The sequence below is a fragment of the Ramularia collo-cygni genome (assembly GCF_900074925.1).
Source record: "Ramularia collo-cygni strain URUG2 genome assembly, contig: RCC_scaffold03, whole genome shotgun sequence".
NCBI lineage: Eukaryota > Fungi > Ascomycota > Dothideomycetes > Mycosphaerellales > Mycosphaerellaceae > Ramularia > Ramularia collo-cygni.
Window position 1 is genome coordinate 231,167 of NW_019716257.1, and position 18,094 is coordinate 249,260.

At 52.8% G+C, this 18,094-nt stretch overlaps 5 protein-coding genes; 3 read left to right on the forward strand and 2 right to left on the reverse strand.

Annotated features, from left to right (window-relative positions):
- Positions 1 to 177: 177 nt before the first annotated feature.
- RCC_02443 (probable AMP-binding domain protein) lies at positions 178 to 2,132 on the reverse strand (the record flags this gene model as incomplete). XM_023767734.1 has 4 exons in its annotated part: positions 178 to 1,583; positions 1,637 to 1,804; positions 1,859 to 1,886; positions 1,956 to 2,132. 4 exons carry the CDS (start codon positions 2,130 to 2,132, stop codon positions 178 to 180), a joined length of 1,779 nt encoding a protein of 592 aa, XP_023623502.1.
- A 765-nt stretch (positions 2,133 to 2,897) lies between these two features.
- On the reverse strand, positions 2,898 to 3,824 carry RCC_02444 (uncharacterized protein; the record flags this gene model as incomplete). XM_023767735.1 has 2 exons in its annotated part: positions 2,898 to 3,674; positions 3,750 to 3,824. The coding sequence occupies 2 exons, from the start codon at positions 3,822 to 3,824 to the stop codon at positions 2,898 to 2,900; spliced, it is 852 nt and encodes a 283-aa protein (XP_023623503.1).
- Positions 3,825 to 4,280: 456 nt separating this feature from the next.
- Positions 4,281 to 5,080, forward strand: RCC_02445 (60S ribosomal protein L13a; the record flags this gene model as incomplete). XM_023767736.1 has 3 exons in its annotated part: positions 4,281 to 4,301; positions 4,422 to 4,557; positions 4,629 to 5,080. The coding sequence occupies 3 exons, from the start codon at positions 4,281 to 4,283 to the stop codon at positions 5,078 to 5,080; spliced, it is 609 nt and encodes a 202-aa protein (XP_023623504.1).
- A 1,546-nt stretch (positions 5,081 to 6,626) lies between these two features.
- RCC_02446 (probable SNF2 family DNA-dependent ATPase domain-containing protein) lies at positions 6,627 to 12,405 on the forward strand (the record flags this gene model as incomplete). XM_023767737.1 has 2 exons in its annotated part: positions 6,627 to 6,640; positions 6,729 to 12,405. The coding sequence occupies 2 exons, from the start codon at positions 6,627 to 6,629 to the stop codon at positions 12,403 to 12,405; spliced, it is 5,691 nt and encodes a 1,896-aa protein (XP_023623505.1).
- A 1,898-nt stretch (positions 12,406 to 14,303) lies between these two features.
- On the forward strand, positions 14,304 to 17,388 carry RCC_02447 (related to transcriptional activator Mut3p; the record flags this gene model as incomplete). XM_023767738.1 has 3 exons in its annotated part: positions 14,304 to 14,553; positions 14,611 to 16,305; positions 16,451 to 17,388. 3 exons carry the CDS (start codon positions 14,304 to 14,306, stop codon positions 17,386 to 17,388), a joined length of 2,883 nt encoding a protein of 960 aa, XP_023623506.1.
- Between the last annotated feature and the right edge of the window lie 706 nt (positions 17,389 to 18,094).

Sequence of the window (18,094 nt, forward strand, 5' to 3'; positions counted from 1 at the left end):
TTCCAGGTCGCTTGCCGAGTACAATCGAGAATTGCCGTTAAACCTGACGCCTCGAAGAGTTATCCAAAATATACAACCTGTATTCTTCACCGTTGAGTCATTCATTATACCTACCACCACAAATGATCAATGATAAACAGTGCTTGCTCAAAACCAACGTACCCAACATACAAGCCACTAACTAGCCTCCCTATTCCCCCTCGCCCACTCCCTCAGTACATTCTTCTTAGTCTTCCCAGTGCTCGTCTTAGGCAACTCCTCCAAAATCTCAATCTCCCTCGGAACCATGAACCTCGAAATATCCGACTTCTTCTTAGCCCACGTAATGACATCCTCCCCTTTCAACTCCCTTCCCTCCTTGACAGTGATGAAAGCCTTGGGTCTCTCCCCCCACTGCTCATCCTTGACAGCGACACAAGCCGCCTCCAAAACATCCGGATGCGTAACCAACATACTCTCCAACGCCACGCTGGAGATATTCTCACCCCCCGAAATAATGATGTCCTTTGCACGATCCAGAATCTGTATACTCCCATCCGCATGCCAAACCGCCAAATCCCCCGAATGCTGCACTCCGCCGGCGAAAAGTTTACGCGTCGCGACGGGATCTTTGTAATAACCTTTTGCGCAAAGATTGCCATTGAAGACAATTTCTCCAATTTCCTTGCCGTCTTTGGCGACATTCTCGATGGTGGTGGAAGATTCCCAGGCTCCGCTTTCGTCCATGTTGGTTTTGATCACTCGTGCCGGGAGAGACATGATGAGCCCGTGTCCCTGCCTGGCCATCTTCGCGTACTTTTCTTTGCGAGGGAGGGATTCCCATTCGGGGAGTTGGTAACCTTTGGTGATGGGTCCATAGGTCTCTGTCAGACCATACACATGCACTGGGCGGAGGTTCAATTTCTCCATGGTTTCGAATAGATGGGCCGTGGGCGGGGACGCAGCGACGGTGACTCTTACTGGGTGCTCGAGAGCTACGGCATTGGAATCCGCGCAGAGAAGAGTGTTGACTGTGGGAGCGGCATTGAAATGGGAAATTTGCTCGTCTTTGAGAAGGGACCAGATGTAGGGATAGTCGATCTTTCGCAGACAGTAGTGGGTTCCTCGAACGGCGGTGACGGCCCAGGGGAATGTCCATCCCATGGCGTGGAACATGGGGAGTGTCCAGAGGTAGTGACAGCGGCTAGCGGAGGGGATGCAAGTATTGAGAGCGCTTTCAATCACGTTGGCTGTTGCTGCTAGGTAGRCGGATCTGTGCGTGTATTCGACGCCTTTGGGACGTGAAGTAGTTCCAGATGTGTAAGCGATTGCAATCATGCTGTCCTCGTGCGCTACCTCGGTCTCCAGTCCTGCCCAGCCGTGGCCTCCGGTACGAATATCTTGTTGAAGACCATCCAGCACGGCTTGGTCGAATGGGCCAGTGTCTTGATCAGTGTCCGTATCAATGATGAAGGGAACTTTGGGGTGGAGCTTTCGGAAACCTTCTAGGAGATGTTGGAACTCCGCATCAACAATAATCAGGTCGACTTCTGCGTGATCGAAGATGTAGGTAATGTCGTCCATCTTGAGACGGTAGTTGATTGCTACATTATTGTGTTAGCATTGAAAATGTTTCGGTTGCATGGTCTATACCCACCAACATTGACCGCAGCTGCAGCGCCAATTCCATAAATGCTCTCGAAGAAAGCGGGCGTGTTGGTGCATAGGATTCCCACTCTCTTGAATCCATGTTTCTTCAAGTAATACGCCAATCCTCTTGCGCGGTCTGCAGTCTCTTGGTACGTTCGGCGTAGGATCTTCTCATCTGTTGGATATCAGTACGCAAATTCCCCACCACCAAAATTCTCGTAGCGCATACTGGCAGTTTTGTGGAAAACAGCAATTGCCTAGCGATGTACAGGATCAGCAATCTGCAAGACTCGACGATGTTGTAAATGCGACATTGGACAACACACATCAGGCTCAATACTCGCCGCTCTCGGCAAGAAAAACGTTGGGCTCAATTGATGCGAATGGAACTTATGTTCAAAGACATCTTTCGTGGTGATCGAGTTATCCGCAGCAGTTGGGGAGCCAGACGCAGGAGGGAAGTGGGCCGCAAGTGTGGATAGGCGTTTGGAAGCGGACGACATGGCTGACAGATAAATCTCCCTCTGGGGGCAGAAACAATGCCAATGGAATATCTTATATAAAAGATCTCAAGATGATGATGAAATCGTTGGACTAACTGTCAACTAGCAGGGATTAGTAGAGGGTCAAGATACCTGGTGCAGAGCAGGGTACCTGGTAGTTGTTGGATATCTCCGCATGGCCGGATCCGTTTATTAAGCTTTAGTAGACCGAGGTATAGAAGCGTAGTGAAGCATGCGTCTGCTCAGTACGTGTTGAGCATGGCGCAGCTTAACATCACTCCAGTACRATTTCTGGTGCTTTGTGTGGTTAGGTGTCACCCGTTGTTATTCTCCTGTCCTCGAGAACATGGACGTCGCCATTTATAGAAGCCGCCGTTCAAAGCCAGGGCGTGCATATCGGTGGGTCGCGCTGATAATCACTCCACTTTAGGTGAACAGATGCAGTGAATGCCTAGGCGATCTTTGGTGCAAGGTCTCGACCCTTGGTCTACTCCGAGTAAACCAGGACAATCACCGCAATGGACCGATAGAGTCGGAGGTGCTGGCCGAAGTTCCCACTCCCTTGCAAGTCTACACATATTCCCCGTCTCTCGTGATCTTACAACATCCCATAGACGCCTCGCTGTACGAGATTCGCAATGCATACCTTGAAAATGATGCCAGATCGCTTGATCCACCGCCCAAAAACTGCTCGCTGTCATTGAAACACAGTCAAGCCATGCAAATCGTCAAGTCCATGCCCAGAGTTTTCTGTATTCCGCTTTCCTACATTCCCTTTACAACACCATCCAACCTATTGAGAACGTCCTGAGTCTCCCTTACGAGCTCCTTCCGCCGGCCTCTGGCATCCGCGTCACCTTCCGTCTCGACGGCGTCCAGCTTGAGAAGGACCTGTGCTAGGATGGTCTCCGACAAACGCTTGTGCTCAAACTCCCTCTTCGCTGGATCCACGGGGGGAGAGGCTTCAAACGCCCGGCAGTCGGGTAGGAAGGTTTGTAGCTTCTCCCGCAATGCGGCCAGCTTCTCCAACGCAGTGACTGGTGGTTTCGGCGACTGKGTTCGAGAGTTCTGCTGACCGGATACGCCGAGCTGAGGTGTGGAAGTACCAGAAGCGCCATCACCGCGATCCTCCCGCTGCTTGCGACGCTTCGACTTCTTTCCCCGGTTGCGTTTCCGCTTGGTCTCACCGGCCGCAGTCTCGTCAATCCCGTCGAACTCGTCGTCACTCTCGCTGTCACTTCCCGATCCTGCACCCTCGGCCACGGTCATCATGAGCTCGTCGCCCTCCCGTAGTCCCTCCTGCCTGCAAGTCTTGCTGTCGTCTTTGAGGTTCTTGCCGCGAACGAGCAACTTGACTCGCCGTGCGTCACCGGCGCCGACCTTTTTCGCGGCCTGATCGCGCACTTGGCCGACCGTGAGTTCGCCCTTGGCGATGCTGTAGGCGGGAAAGTGCACGGCATATGTCGTCTTTTTGTTACGGAATTTCAACAAGTCCGTGTCGCGGGGATCGCCCAGGTCGGTCGACTCTTCCGACGGCTGGTTCTGTTGAGACATCGATTCAGCTTGGTGTCTGCGCAGGTCGTCGGCAGTTATGTAGCTGAAGTCGGCGTCACGTACTGTCGAATGTTGCGGTGGAGAGCGAGTGAAGGGGGAAAAGCGGCCCAGGTTGCCGAGGCGGGAGGACCAAGACATGGCGAGGAAGGCGAAAGTGGTGAGTGCGAGGAGGAAGGTACTGTTCTCGAGAGACGATCGCTGTTGGAAGAATTCCGCGACCGGGGTCAGAAAAGTGGTCGGAGGAGGGGAGGATGAGGGCGGGGTGTGCAAGCCCACAATCTCCAGTGCGTGATCCAGCGCGCGCGTGGTGGCGGCGGTGAACTGCTGGTACAGTGAGGACGCCACGTTGAGTCCCGTTGTACTGGAGTTGTACGCTTTTCTTGTATATTCCGAACTACGTACGTTGAGTCGAGTCCGGGAACAGATTTGTAGGTGTATATCGTCGTCACGCGCCCGGCCAATACGAGCTAGTACGAGCTTCGGCGAAGTTGCCTCGAATTGCCAAGCAAATCCACTTGTGAACTTGACGAATTTCAGTTTTGAAAGCACGACGACCGTCACTCCACCCCATCAACCACCCGTACTAACAGCAGGATGTCTACCTTTGAGCCTGTGGTGAGCATTTCCTCCTGWTAAATGCTGCTGGATAATTGGATGGGCCTCACTGCGCACTCCGAAAGCAGCATTGCAGCACTCCAACCTCCCAATCCACCGCTAACACCGCTCCTCCACCAGATTGTCATTGACGGCAAGGGTCACCTCCTCGGTCGCCTGGCCTCGACCGTCGCCAAGCAGCTTCTGAACGGCCAGAAGATCGTTGTTGTCCGCTGCGAGGCCCTCAACATCTCCGGCGAGTTCTTCCGCGCCAAGCGTACGTCCTCCCGCGATTATCGATCTCGAAACCTGTCCACCACCTCGAATGACATTCTAACCCACCCACAGTGAAGTACTCCGCATTCCTCCGCAAGCAGACTCGCTTCAACCCCACCCGTGGTGGACCATGGCACTTCCGGGCCCCGGCCAAGATGTTCTGGCGCACCGTCCGCGGTATGATCCCACACAAGACTGAACGCGGCGCAAAGGCCATGGAGCGCCTGAAGACTTTCGAGGGTGTCCCACCACCATACGACCACAAGAAGCGCATGGTCGTCCCACAGGCCCTCCGCGTGCTGCGCCTCAAGCCCGGCCGCAAGTACTGCACCGTCGGCCGTCTCGGACACGAGTTCGGATGGAAGTACCAGGACGTCGTCGCTCGTCTGGAGGAGAGGAGAAAAGTCAAGGGTCAGGCATACTACGAGCGCAAGAGCGCCGCACGGAAGAACCTGCTCGAGGCGAAGAAGAACGCCAAGATCCCCGAGGCTACGCAGAAGCAGTTGGAGCAGTACGGCTACTAGACGCACAGTCTGTTTCTGAGATGGAGCATGTGTGTTGAGGGTTGTGTTGTTTGCTACTGCTGCATGATGGTTGAATGGGCTGGATGGTACCTACGGCTATGGGAACTGGCAGTTCAGGCGTTAAGATAGCGTCTCACGTCGCCAAAAACATTCAAAAACGCAATGATCAAACGGAAAAAGTCACGGCATTCGGGGTCAGCAGTGGGCGGTGCGAAGAATGWGCCGTGAGACTGGCCTCCGCCACCAGCCTTGATACCCGGCCTTTGCAGTGTCGCGAAGCTTGGTGTATGGGGAACTTCTACACAACTCGCTGCATACCCTTTCTCATTCTGTGCTTACAATGTCCCTCTTCACGATCAAAGTGCCCAAGTCGTGAATGTTTGCATACAATGAACGTGTAGAATCCCAGGTATCATCATCTCCATTGTTTTACACGCCGCATCCTTCAAGTCATGTATAGATCGTGTGTCGCGACCACCCGCATTGTTGAAATCCAGCATCATCTTGTGCGACTAATTATCTGTCAACGCAATGTATAAGWTCAAGGTTTTGGAGATGCCCTGAGCGACCCATGTTCATCTCAGCCATCCCCAACTACGAGAAGGAGGTGGGCGAAAGTGCAGTTGTCCCAGCCTTGCAAACGTAAGGTATGAGAGGATGCACCATGCTACATCGATCACGCGTGAGGCTCTTCGGTTTCGATCCCTTTACGGTGTGCCATCAACAAAAACAACGAACAGTTCCCGGTTTCATGCGTTTCATCATCGCACGCGATAAGTTATCTAGAAGCGCGTTTGTTGTTCACGATTTGATGACGAGCGTAGTGTTTGCATCGCTCGGGTGTTTTGACCAGCTTGACAGGATCTGTGTAACACGAGCTGCACGCTTTGTATGACCATGATGAGGCGATCTTCTCGTTCTGACATTGTGCGATAATGCAATAATAATCAAGCATGATGAATGGAAAGTTGTTGTATGATTCAGCAACGAATCGCCCAGGTTGCCCTTCCTTCCAGCCTCTGCAACGTATGCTTACCAGCGCTGGTGCTCATCGTCTGGAATCTTCGAGTGGGACTCATCATAGGATGATGGCGGAAGTCTCGTATAGTCACCATCCGATCGTCTCCACGTCCATCAGACCTGCCATGTGTATAAGTGCTCCCAGACGAAAAGGGAGAATGTCGTTGACTGTTTTGCACGTCTTCGAGGCAAGAGCGAGCTAAAATGTCAATTCTGAATTCTGGTTGGCTGGCTAAACGAGAGGAGGGTGCACGGTCGTAATTTTTTCCATTTGCGAGTTTATTAATACAGAGCTCCCACCCGGCGCCGCTGCGAAATCGACGCAACCTCGTGCTGAGAGAAAAGTGTGACCGGCACACCTGCCCAGTTCAGCATCCCGCGCGGTCGCTCTTGGCTCCCATGCATTGACACGACCTCTCTTTTTTATCAACTGTTGGATTGCACTTGCATCATCTCTCGATGGACTGGTAATATTCATTTACGACTTACATCTCCTTTGCGCTCAAATGCGCGCTGAGAAACAACAATGACGACTTCACGGTATGCAAACAAACATTTTATCCACCTCTATCCATCTACACATCCTTTACATAAGCTTCTCGCTAACGTCACCTGACCTCCTCTACAGACTTGACCGATTGGTCGTTCTACTGGAGACCGGCTCTACACAACTCATCCGTAATACTGCCGCGCAACAGCTCGCGGACGTCCAGAAGAATCACCCAGACGARCTCTTTAATTTGCTCACTCGTGTCGTGCCCTATCTTCGATCACACTCTTGGGACACGCGCACTGCTGCTGCACGCGCTATTGGCGGCATCGTCGAACATGCAGAAAAGTTCGATCCCAATGCCACCATCGACGAGATCTCCAACGGGGACGACCATAACCCCGTGAAGCAGGATCCACCATCGTCCCAATCATCGCCAGAGCAGTTACATCTTGCGACCCTCGATGTTGAGGCAATTCTCACCTATGGCAAGGAACTGCYCGGTAGTGCCGGTAAGCAGTATGATTACAAACTGGCCGGTCTGAACGCTGCAGAGCGATTAGCCCACCAAAAGAAAACCCTCACTTCACGTCTTGGATTAGGCGGGCAGTACATTGAAGAAGACCTTGTCAGCGACAAAGATATTGCTTTTCGATCTGCGTCAGTGTCAGCTCAAAATCTTCCCAAACTGGACACAGACTCTGGCAAGACGAGTGAGGATGCCGCCACCAAATCTCCAGACGAGCCGCAGCCAGCTACCCCAGGAGGAGGTGAGATGAGCAAGCGACAGCTCAACATGCTCAAGCGACGCCGCAAGGAAGAACTTAAGCGCGACAACAAGAAGTTCAAATACGACTTTGCAACACGCCGCGAGAGTGTCAGTGCGCAAACACCAACAGAGGAGATCAAGCCAGAGTTCAAGCAGGAACCAGATGAAAATGGCAGTGCGGACTATCTTTCTCTCGATCGAAAAGGCGGTGATGATGATTCAAAAGTTGTCTCAGAGTTCAAAGGTGTGCCCATTGCGGAAAAGTCTGCGTTACTTGCGGATGGCGAGGAGGAAGGCAACGATTGGCCATTCGAGAGACTTTGTGAGTTCCTGACGGTCGACTTATTCGATCCGTCTTGGGAGATTCGGCACGGCGCTGCAATGGGTCTTCGAGAGATCGTGCGCGTCCACGGGGCCGGCGCAGGTCGCCGTGCTGGCAACACCAAGGAGGAAAACGACCAGCTGAACCGTGCATGGTTGGATGACCTCGGATGCCGCATCTGCTGTGTGTTCATGCTGGACCGATTCGCGGACTATGTTTCTGACAATGCTGTGGCGCCGATCAGAGAGACGGTGGGACAAGTTCTCGGTGCTGTCCTGCAGTTCCTTCCACCGGAGTCAGTGCACGAGATTAACCGGATCCTCTACAGACTGGTAATGCAAAAGGATCTCAAAGTATCGCGACGGATCTGGCATGCGTGTCATGGTGGCATGATTGGTATGCGCTATCTGGTTGCTGTTCGAACGGATCTACTCTTCCAAGATCGCTCTCTAATGGACGGCGTCTTGGAGTGCGTAATCAAAGGGCTTGGAGATCAGGACGACGATGTTCGCTCTGTCAGTGCGGCGACCCTCATACCAGTGGCAAAAGAGTTCGTCAATGTCCGATCAGACGAGCTGGGTCATCTTATCAGCGTGGTCTGGGAATGTCTGTCTAGCCTCTCGGATGACCTCAGCGCGAGTACTGGTTCCGTGATGGATCTATTGGCCAAACTGTGCAGCTTCCCAGAAGTGCTGGCCGCGATGAAGCAGAACGCAGCCAACGATCCAGAGCAATCGTTCTATGAGCTTGTACCGCGATTATATCCCTTCCTGCGACACACCATCACCAGTGTGCGGTCTGCTGTTCTTCGTGCGCTTCTCACATTCATCAACATCGACGGCGAGGATACTAAAGGCTGGATCAATGGCAAGGCCCTCCGCTTGGTCTACCAGAATCTCATCGTCGAGCGCAATGAAGCTGTCTTGAAGCTTTCGCTTGAGGTGTGGGAAGCCCTCGTTGATGCATTAATGAGCAAAGGCCCACACTCTTTCAGTCAAGAGTTCGAGGCTCACGCCTCTCCTCTGATCACTTTGACGCTGCATCCCATCGGTATCAGCCGCCATCCAATTCCCATGGWCGCTACATTGTTCATCAAGCCTTCGGGGCAGACCTATCTGCCTCTTGCGAATGCCCACCGTGCGTCACCTGTTAATGGCGCGGAGCCTCCAAAGAAGCGTCGCAAATCGGAAAAGAAGGAGCCATCCGTACCACCTCCCTCGTCAACGACACACAACATCGATGCAGCTATGATGCAGGGTGATGTCGATCTCGTCGGGGCCGACGTGATGATCAGAAGTCGTATATTTGCAACCCGAGCGATCGGTAAGGCGGTGGCTCTGTGGCCAGCCGATGAGTGCGAAGCCTTTTTTGGACCAAAGCTGCTACCTGGGCTCACTTCGGTCTACGCATCGACACAGTTGTTCACAGCCATGGCGTTTGAAGGATTTGCTTCTTGCAAGACTCAGGGTGAGAGCTTTTTAAGTTCTGCATGTTCGGAGCTGCGGAATCTCGTCGACGATACCAGACCCGGCTGGTATAGCGACTTGACTAGCTATCTCCGCATCGCTAGAGCGCAGTGTCAACAACTCCTCAACGCGTTCCAAGAGCACGGTCACGTACCGGGCAGTAAGCTCCCTATTGTGGCTGTGGTCTGTCAGGGCGAACCGGAAGCCGGCAAGAACGCATTCTCTATACAGGATGCGGAGAAGATTGTGTCTCAGGACTATGAACGTCTCAAGAAGGGCCTTTCCACAGTGCAGCGTATGACGGCAGCCGAGGCTCTTGCAACTGCAAAGATGGATGCTGAGGCTGCCATAAGCGAAGCGCACAATGCGAAAGCGCAGGCTGACTTGCGTATTCGATCATCTGCAGCAGCGGCCCTCATCGCTTTCCAGAGCGTGCCCAAAAAGCCACAGATGACAATCAAGGCAGTCATGGACAGCATTAAAGAGGAGGAAAATGTGGATCTCCAGCACAGGACAGCTACAGCGATTTCAGTACTCATCAGCCAACTTGTCGCGCAAGAGCGCAACAAGGTGGTAGAGAAGGTTGTTGGTAATCTGGTCAAATTCTGTTGTATGGAGACTGGCGAGACCCCAGAGTTTCACCCCAATGCGGATCGCGAGGTTGGCATTCTGTCCTTGCAAAAGGATGAAGACATCCAGGATCGACCGGACGCCGCAAAATACGAACGCGAGGTCAGAGCTGCCAGAATAACCCGCCGTGGTGCGAAGGACGCACTGGAACAGCTCTGCCGGACTTTTGGTGGCGATCTCTTCGCCAGAGTTCCGAAACTTCAGGCTGTGATTGAGGGACCTGTGCGGGAATGTTTCACCGATGAGCTCCCTGCCGGCATCACGGATCCCGACTCTTCACTCGGACAGGAGGCCGTCGATGGGATGTCGACTTTGAGAGCTCTCGTAGCCACACTCGACCCATCGCTCCATTCGTGGGTTCTGCAACTACTTCCTTTCGTTGCACGAGCTCTCCAGAGCAAACTCGCTGTATTACGATATACGGCAGCCAAGTGCTTTGCCAGTGTGTGCAGTGTCATCACTGTCCAAGGCTTCACTATGCTTGTTGAACAAGTCATCCCGCCCATCAACAATGCTCATGAGGTTGTACACAGACAAGGTGCAATTGAGTGCATCTATCACCTCATCCAAGTCATGGGCGACGGCATCTTGCCATATGTCATCTTMCTCTTGGTACCCGTTCTTGGGCGTATGAGCGATTCGGATGGTGGCGTACGTCTCATCGCGACCACAGCGTTTGCGACACTCGTTAAGCTGGTACCATTAGAAGCTGGTATTCCCGATCCACCAGGTCTCCCCCAGTCTCTTCTCGAGGGCCGTGATCGAGAGCGCAAGTTCATCTCACAGATGCTCGATCCGAAGAAAGTGGAGCCCTTCCACATTCCCGTCGCAATCAAGGCTGAGTTACGCTCATATCAGCAAGACGGTGTCAACTGGCTCGCTTTCCTCAACCGTTATCATCTTCATGGCGTCCTCTGTGACGACATGGGACTTGGCAAGACGCTTCAGACTTTGTGCATCGTTGCAAGCGACCATCATCTTCGAGCGGAGGAATTTGCCAAGACGCAAGCGCCAGACGTGCGACGTATGCCATCTCTCATCATTTGCCCACCCACCCTCACTGGACATTGGAAGCAAGAGATCCGCACATATGCTCCTTTCCTGACTGCTGTGGCGTTTGCAGGCCCTCCAGCGGAGCGTGGTAAAGTGCGTGACCAGTTGGCCACTGCTGATGTTGTCATTACTTCCTACGATATTGCTCGTAATGATGTCGAGCTGCTCGCTCCCATCAACTGGAACTACCTCGTCTTGGACGAAGGCCATTTGATCAAGAACCCCAAAGCCAAAGTGACCCAGGCTGTGAAGAGACTACCTAGCAACCACCGCCTCATTCTTTCCGGCACGCCAATTCAGAACAATGTGCTGGAGTTGTGGTCTCTCTTCGACTTCCTCATGCCAGGCTTTCTCGGAACAGAGAAGGTTTTCCAGGATCGATTCGCCAAGCCCATCGCCGCCAGTCGATTCGCAAAGTCTTCGTCCAAGGAACAAGAGGCCGGCGCTCTTGCCATCGAGTCCCTGCACAAACAGGTTCTACCCTTCCTACTTCGTCGTCTGAAGGAAGAGGTCCTGAATGATCTTCCACCGAAGATCCTCCAAAACTACTACTGCGACCTCAGCGATCTCCAGAAGCGCCTGTTTGATGACTTCACTAAGAAGGAGGCTCGATCTCTGCAGGACATGGCTGGCAATCCCGACAAAGAAGCCAAGCAGCACATTTTCCAGGCACTCCAATACATGCGCAAACTTTGCAATTCGCCTGCAATGGTCATGAAAGAAGGGCACAAACAGTACGCTGAGATCCAGGCGATGCTCGCAAAGTCCAACTCCAACTTGAAGGATCCCAAGCACGCACCCAAACTCACAGCACTGCGCGACTTGCTGGTCGACTGCGGCATTGGAGCCTCCTCCAATGCGGATAGCGGAGGAGTGCCGACTGCTGACCAAGCAGTCTCGCAACATCGTGCTCTCATCTTCTGTCAGATGAAGGAGATGCTTGACATGGTGGAGAACACCGTCATTAAAAAGATGTTGCCGGGTGTGACTTTCTCCCGGTTGGATGGATCCGTCGAAGCTTCGAAGCGCCAGGACATTGTCAACAAATTCAATTCTGATCCTTCCATTGATTGCCTTCTTTTGACGACTAGCGTTGGTGGACTGGGATTGAATTTAACCGGAGCCGATACTGTCATTTTCGTCGAACATGACTGGAACCCGCAAAAAGACCTGCAAGCCATGGACCGTGCTCATCGAATCGGGCAGAAGAAGGTCGTCAATGTCTACCGTCTTGTTACGCGAGGCACGCTGGAGGAGAAGATTCTCAACCTTCAGCGATTCAAGATTGATGTGGCGTCCACGGTGGTGAATCAGCAGAATGCCGGTCTAGGAACTATGGAGACGGATCAGATCCTGGATCTTTTCAATCTCGGCGAGACGGATCCTAATCTTGCCATTGCAGAGGGTGGGAACGATACCAATGGTGTTGACGAATCTAATGCTGTTGATGCTGAGGGTAATATGCGCGAAAAGGGCAAAAAGGGCATTTTGGATGAGCTGAGTGAGCTCTGGGATGACAAGCAGTACGAGGAAGAGTTTAATCTTGACGGATTCCTGAAGACTATGAAGGCATAGACATTGATGATCGGGTAATGAATGGCACTGATAGATTTTTGTAGTAGTATATCTCCTGGGGCTTGGTGAGATTGTAACAATAGGAGGGTATGAACACATTGTGTGCGTGCATTTTCTATCTACACCCCTCGTCGGCTTATGGTCATCACCCAGTACACGCCTTCGGCTTATGGTGACGATAACAGCGAAAAGGATTCATGCCCTCGAAAGAGTTCCACCACGCTACTGCACATGTGCCATGGTAGGAAGAGGTATCCCGCGGCCGCTTGTTCGTTGACTATTGAAAGGCTTACGTGGAGGAGGTTTGCAAATACTCAATCGGGTACAGCTTCTCTCCATCTCCTCATGGAAGCTCTCCATCTTCTCTCCAATGTCTTACCATGCGTAGCGAAGAAACATTGCATTTGGCAAACGATGTATGGACGCGTAATACTTGTACGCTTGAACTTGCGTTAACCGTGTAGCCTTGCTCATTTTAACAAAGTACCTTTTTAAGGATTCGTCTAGTAATGTGGGCCAGGTGGAGCGAGCCCTAAAGGATCGACTCGTACGTACGAACAGTACCTCTGTACCGAATGAACACAAATAGGCTGCATTCAAAGGCCGAGCGGTGGACGAGGCGATAGCAGGCGAGATCTTTCTGCTTAGCACGGAGTATGCCATAGAGGAATGCGGTCTTTGGCTACATTGAAACCTTGTGCTTCGGGACCGAACTGCTGACGAATTTGTGTGAAGGGCAGGGAGAGGCCGAGTCGCCGAGTCGTGGAGCTGTTGGCGACTGAAGGTTGCGGATCCGACAAGCTTGTCAATGTCGCTCCAGACGCGGGCGTGGAACTCCGATACAGATCTTGCATCATCACCAGGAATCGTCCTCGGATGCCGCCAGTGACTCAACAAGCTTCCAGGCTTCAGGGCACCCCTCGCATGGCGTTCGGGTAGGTTCTACGATCGTCCGTCGGCCAGGCGTCCGGGGACAACGCCGTCGTGTGTTTAGCGGCATCGGCTTCCCCTTGCAGACTTGCCATTGCATCACTCCGGTGTCTGCTGCAGTAGTGGGAAAGGGAGAGTCGATGTGGAAAGCTGGCCGTAGCATTGCAGCATGGTAGCGTGGCGCGACGGTGACAGCTTGACAGCTGGTGGGACAGCAAGCGCGTGCTGTTCGGATGTCTACCTTGCATGCAGGTTCAAGCCACTCAGCCTCAACCGCGCCTCATCRAGGCTAAGGGCGCGTGGAAGCCACCCACCCAGAGGCTTGGAAGCTTAACTCCGACCATGCCAGCCTATGTCGGCGGGCGGACAATGGACGCTTCCTGCGGGCGGGCGGGCATCGATGAGCGCGCGGCCTGGCTCGCGAGTCTCAAACGACGCTGCAGTTTGATTGGTACATGCTCAGGGTGCTGGGTGAAAGTGTTTGTCACACGAGGCACAGTCTCCTTCTGCAGCAATGGATAGTAGCGTCTTGGCTGGGGGAATCTTGGGTGGAGTTGACTGAACGCCTGGGCTGAGGCTCAGTCTTTTTCCCTGACGTTGTTCCACACATCGCTCCGCATCTCGTCCTCTCACACGGCCCTGTCCTCCTCATGACCGTCCCTGCCATGCACTCCAAGCCTTAGGCGTCTACTTTGGTCCAACATTGCCACGGAAATCCACAACCGCCACATCCCAAGCCGCGCMGGGCTGAAGATCCCGCCCCGGTCGTTCGCTACAAGAACCAAGGACTAGCTCCACCTTACCACCGCGCGATTTGCCAAGCGCGCAGCCTGAGGACGTCACAGCTCCATCGGGTCGTGCAAATATCTTCAAAAGTACTGCTGGCCCGGGCTAGGCGATTTCAATGCTGTGAAGCCTTTTCTAGCTGCTAATCTTTCATCCCCAACTCTCCCTGTGTCCTGGCGACCATGGAGCACGACGACTACGATGAGCAGGTCAGCGACGCTGAGTCGCTTGCTGACGACATGAACATCAAGACCGAGGGAACCTCGCCCGCTGCGAGTTTCGGCGCTGCAGGACAGAGTGCATCCAGTGGCAAAACACCAGGCCACCTGCAAAAACGGCRACGAGTCACACGAGCGTGCGACGAATGCAGGAGAAAAAAGATCAAGTGTGACGGAAAGCAGCCGTGCACGCATTGTACCGTTTACAGCTATGGTCGGTCGAATCAACCCCTCTCCCATGCAAACATGAAGTTATTGACTTTCCGCGTAGAATGTACTTACGACCAGCCCTCAAACCGACGGAGGAACCCCGCTCCGCAGTATGTTGAGAATTTGGAGCATCGTGTACACCGCGCTGAGACGCTGCTGCACATACTGATCCCAAATCTGGATTTGAATGACCCAGGCATCGACCAAGCCGTCGCCCAGGGCTGGATTCCTGGCGCTCCCGGCAAAGGCGATCCTGGAGCGGYTCAAGAGAATAGACCGCCTCGATCAGCTCCTGCGCCAAGTGATGACAAGAAATCCGATGCGCACCTGGAGTCCATGGTTCGTGCCGTTGCCCAACTTGACATGGACGAGCAGGGTCATTGGGATTACCATGGCCATTCGTCCGGACTGAGCTTCGTTCGAAGAATGCGTGAACAGCTTGGAGACCTGATGGGCCCCGATGCTACCATGACTGGACCATTCGTCAAGGGGAAGCTGATGGCGCCAGTCCTRGACTCGCCAAGGTCCTTGGCGGAGTCACCCATGGGCGAGTCATCTTCCATTGGAAGTACAGAGCTGCCGCCTCAGGAGATGGCAAAACAGCTTTGCATATACGCGGTAAATGACGCTGCAGCACTTTTGCGTACGGTTCATCAACCTACCTTTTGGAATGGCTTCGAGCGCCTRTACAATGTCCCATCGGACCACTACACAAACGAGGACAACAGTTTTCTGCCTTTATTCTACAGTGCAATGGCATTGGGAAGTCTCTTTGGAAGGGACGATGACGGAATCATCAATAGGGAAGGTTACGAAAGTGCTTTCCAGCAGGGATTTGCCTATTTCAAACATGCCCGTCAACTCATGGACATTGCTGATTGCAGAGACTTGACATCGATTCAGGCAGTCATCTTTATGATTCYGTTCTTGCAATCAACCGCCAAGATGTCACAATGCTACGCCTATGTTGGTGTGGCTCTCCGATCCGCTTTGAGAATGGGATTACACCGCGCAGCGACTGGCAAGTTTGATCCCGTAGAAGCGGAGAGTAGAAAACGCGTATTCTGGATCGTACGCAAACTGGACGTTTATGTCGGCGCAATGCTTGGCCTTCCGCAGACGCTGAGCGACGAAGATATTGACCAGGAGTATCCGCTCGAGGTCGACGATGAGTACATTACGAGAGATGGTATTCTTCCCATGCCGCAAGGGGTTGTTTCGTTGATGACCGCGTTCAATGCGCATACGCGGTTGGTGATCATTTTACAAAAGGTTATGCGGAAAATCTATCCCATCAACGTACAAAATCCCCAGGGGCCAGAAGACAAGTCCTACTCGGTGCCTTTCTCTGCTATACGGGAGATTGAGAGTGAAATGGAAGAGTGGAAGACAAGCCTGCCATCAATTCTTTCACCATGCGATGCGCCGGAGAGATATACGCGGATTCAGCAGCTTCTCCGACTGTCGTATGCCCACGCACAGGTTCTGCTGTACCGACCATTCCTACATTTCACCGCAATGGAGAAGAGATCCAAACACGTGGACCCAAGGGCGTATGCCTGCGCTGCATCCTTTGTGAACGTATCGCGCAACATTGTCCACATTGCATCCCAGATGAAACAGAAAGGTCTTCTTAATGGAGCGTTTTGGTTCATCATGTACACGACGTTTTTCTCCATCCTTGCGCTTGTTTACTTCGCAGCTGAGAATCCGGACAATCCGACGACCCAGGCCGTCATGAAAGATGCTATAGAAGGTGAGTTTTGCCAATCATCTTTGCTAGAACGACATGTGCCGCGCATTTGGGCGGTAGCCTGTTCGCTAGTCAAGCGATGGACACCGAAGCGTCTACTTTCCCCTGATGCCGTTATTACAATAGCTAATACTTGTATATCTGATAGGGAAAGAAGTTCTTGCCTCCCTGGCATCACGAAGTATGGCGGCAGATCGCTGCACGGCGACGCTTGACATTTTATTTCAGAGACTCCCTGCGTGGATGAGAGACGGCGAACAGAATCCTACGATCTCCAAGAAACGACCGTTTGACCAGAGTACCAAGCCTAGCCAAACGGATCTCGCCCCCGTCGCGTCTCGGAGCCATCCCGATGTATCCACGATTAATGAGGAACCACCTCAAATGGGCATAAAGCGAGCCAGCACGTTCCCCAAGCACGTAGACACTAAGCCCAAAGGCACTGCAGAAGCATCACCCTTTGATAGTCCCTGGTCTCAGTCAGCCTCATCATATGGAGTTGAGACGCCAACAAGCGCACCCTTTGACACCACCACATTCGCAGCGGCCAACCAAAGGAACGCGGGCCAGACCGCAGGTGGAATGTCACTCTACTCGACATCGCAAGGTCTCGGTAACCCGGAACTAACTGACTTGTCCTCAATGATGTTTCCATCCGGAGAAGAGCCGTTTGGATACCCCAATCAACCTTTGACTACGTTCGAGAACAATCAACAGTTTGGTAAAAACAGCATATACCCCAGCAGCCAAGTCTACAACAGTATTGGTAACAATAGCCCCATGTCATCTTCTCGAGGCCGAGATGAGAACATTGAGGCTCAATTCTACCCTCTCCCTCCTTATATCGAACAGCGTCAACAACAGCCCATGCCAATGCAGTCGCAGAGACTCATGGGATCCACGCCGTCCATGGGTTTCGGTACTCCACAGGCACAATCTGGAATGGCCGCCAACGCTATGCAGATTGCGAACGGCGGGTGGGCTGGGCAGCAGCCATTTCAGCAAGATATGAGTGATATCAATATCAATGGACTCTTTGGCGGTGGAGAATGGTTGCCTCCAGGCTATCCCAGTTACCAGGGATGAAGAGATCGAGTTGGTCGACCGAGGGAAGTTGAGCATAGGCTTTCACCCTTTATTGCATTCAATCGGGATGTCCGCGCATGGTCGGCTTTGGGATTTGGTTTATGTTGTTTCTGCTGTTGATGATGGGGTTGGAGGATTTGGTGAGTATAGAGGTTCAATGATACCCATCGATGCATTTACGATAGTTCAACTACGATTCGAAGCAATTTATTTGAGAGAATAGGTTGTTCAAGTTCAGTGTGGCTCAACTCTGAGGTAAAGATATGCCCTCTCTGTCGGGAAGTGATGTGTCAATTATCGGAGGAATCGGACAGCGGGGAAGTCTCCGAATGCACTCCAAAAGAGGTTTTCTCGATCTCAGCAGTATATACAATCTATGACTCGTTCTAGACAATATCTGTAAAGGCGCCGTAACTTTGCGGCTGCTTTGTGGTAGAGCCGTTCAAATCTCGCGGACTCCGTTCCACGAAAGTGGAGCCGGCCACTCGTCCGTGACGTTTTGGACCTCAACCTCTCCGACCTCACCTCCACCCTCCACCTCCACCTCCATCTCTTCGTCTCTCGCATCTCTGTGATTCTTTGAAAGGTTGCGCATCAGTCCCGTGCATTTCGCACTGCTAGACACGGGCGAATTCGTGCATCGGTCTCGTGCTCTTTGCACCGCAAGACACGCACGGTTCGAGGGAGTTCTTGTTTTTCGACAGGC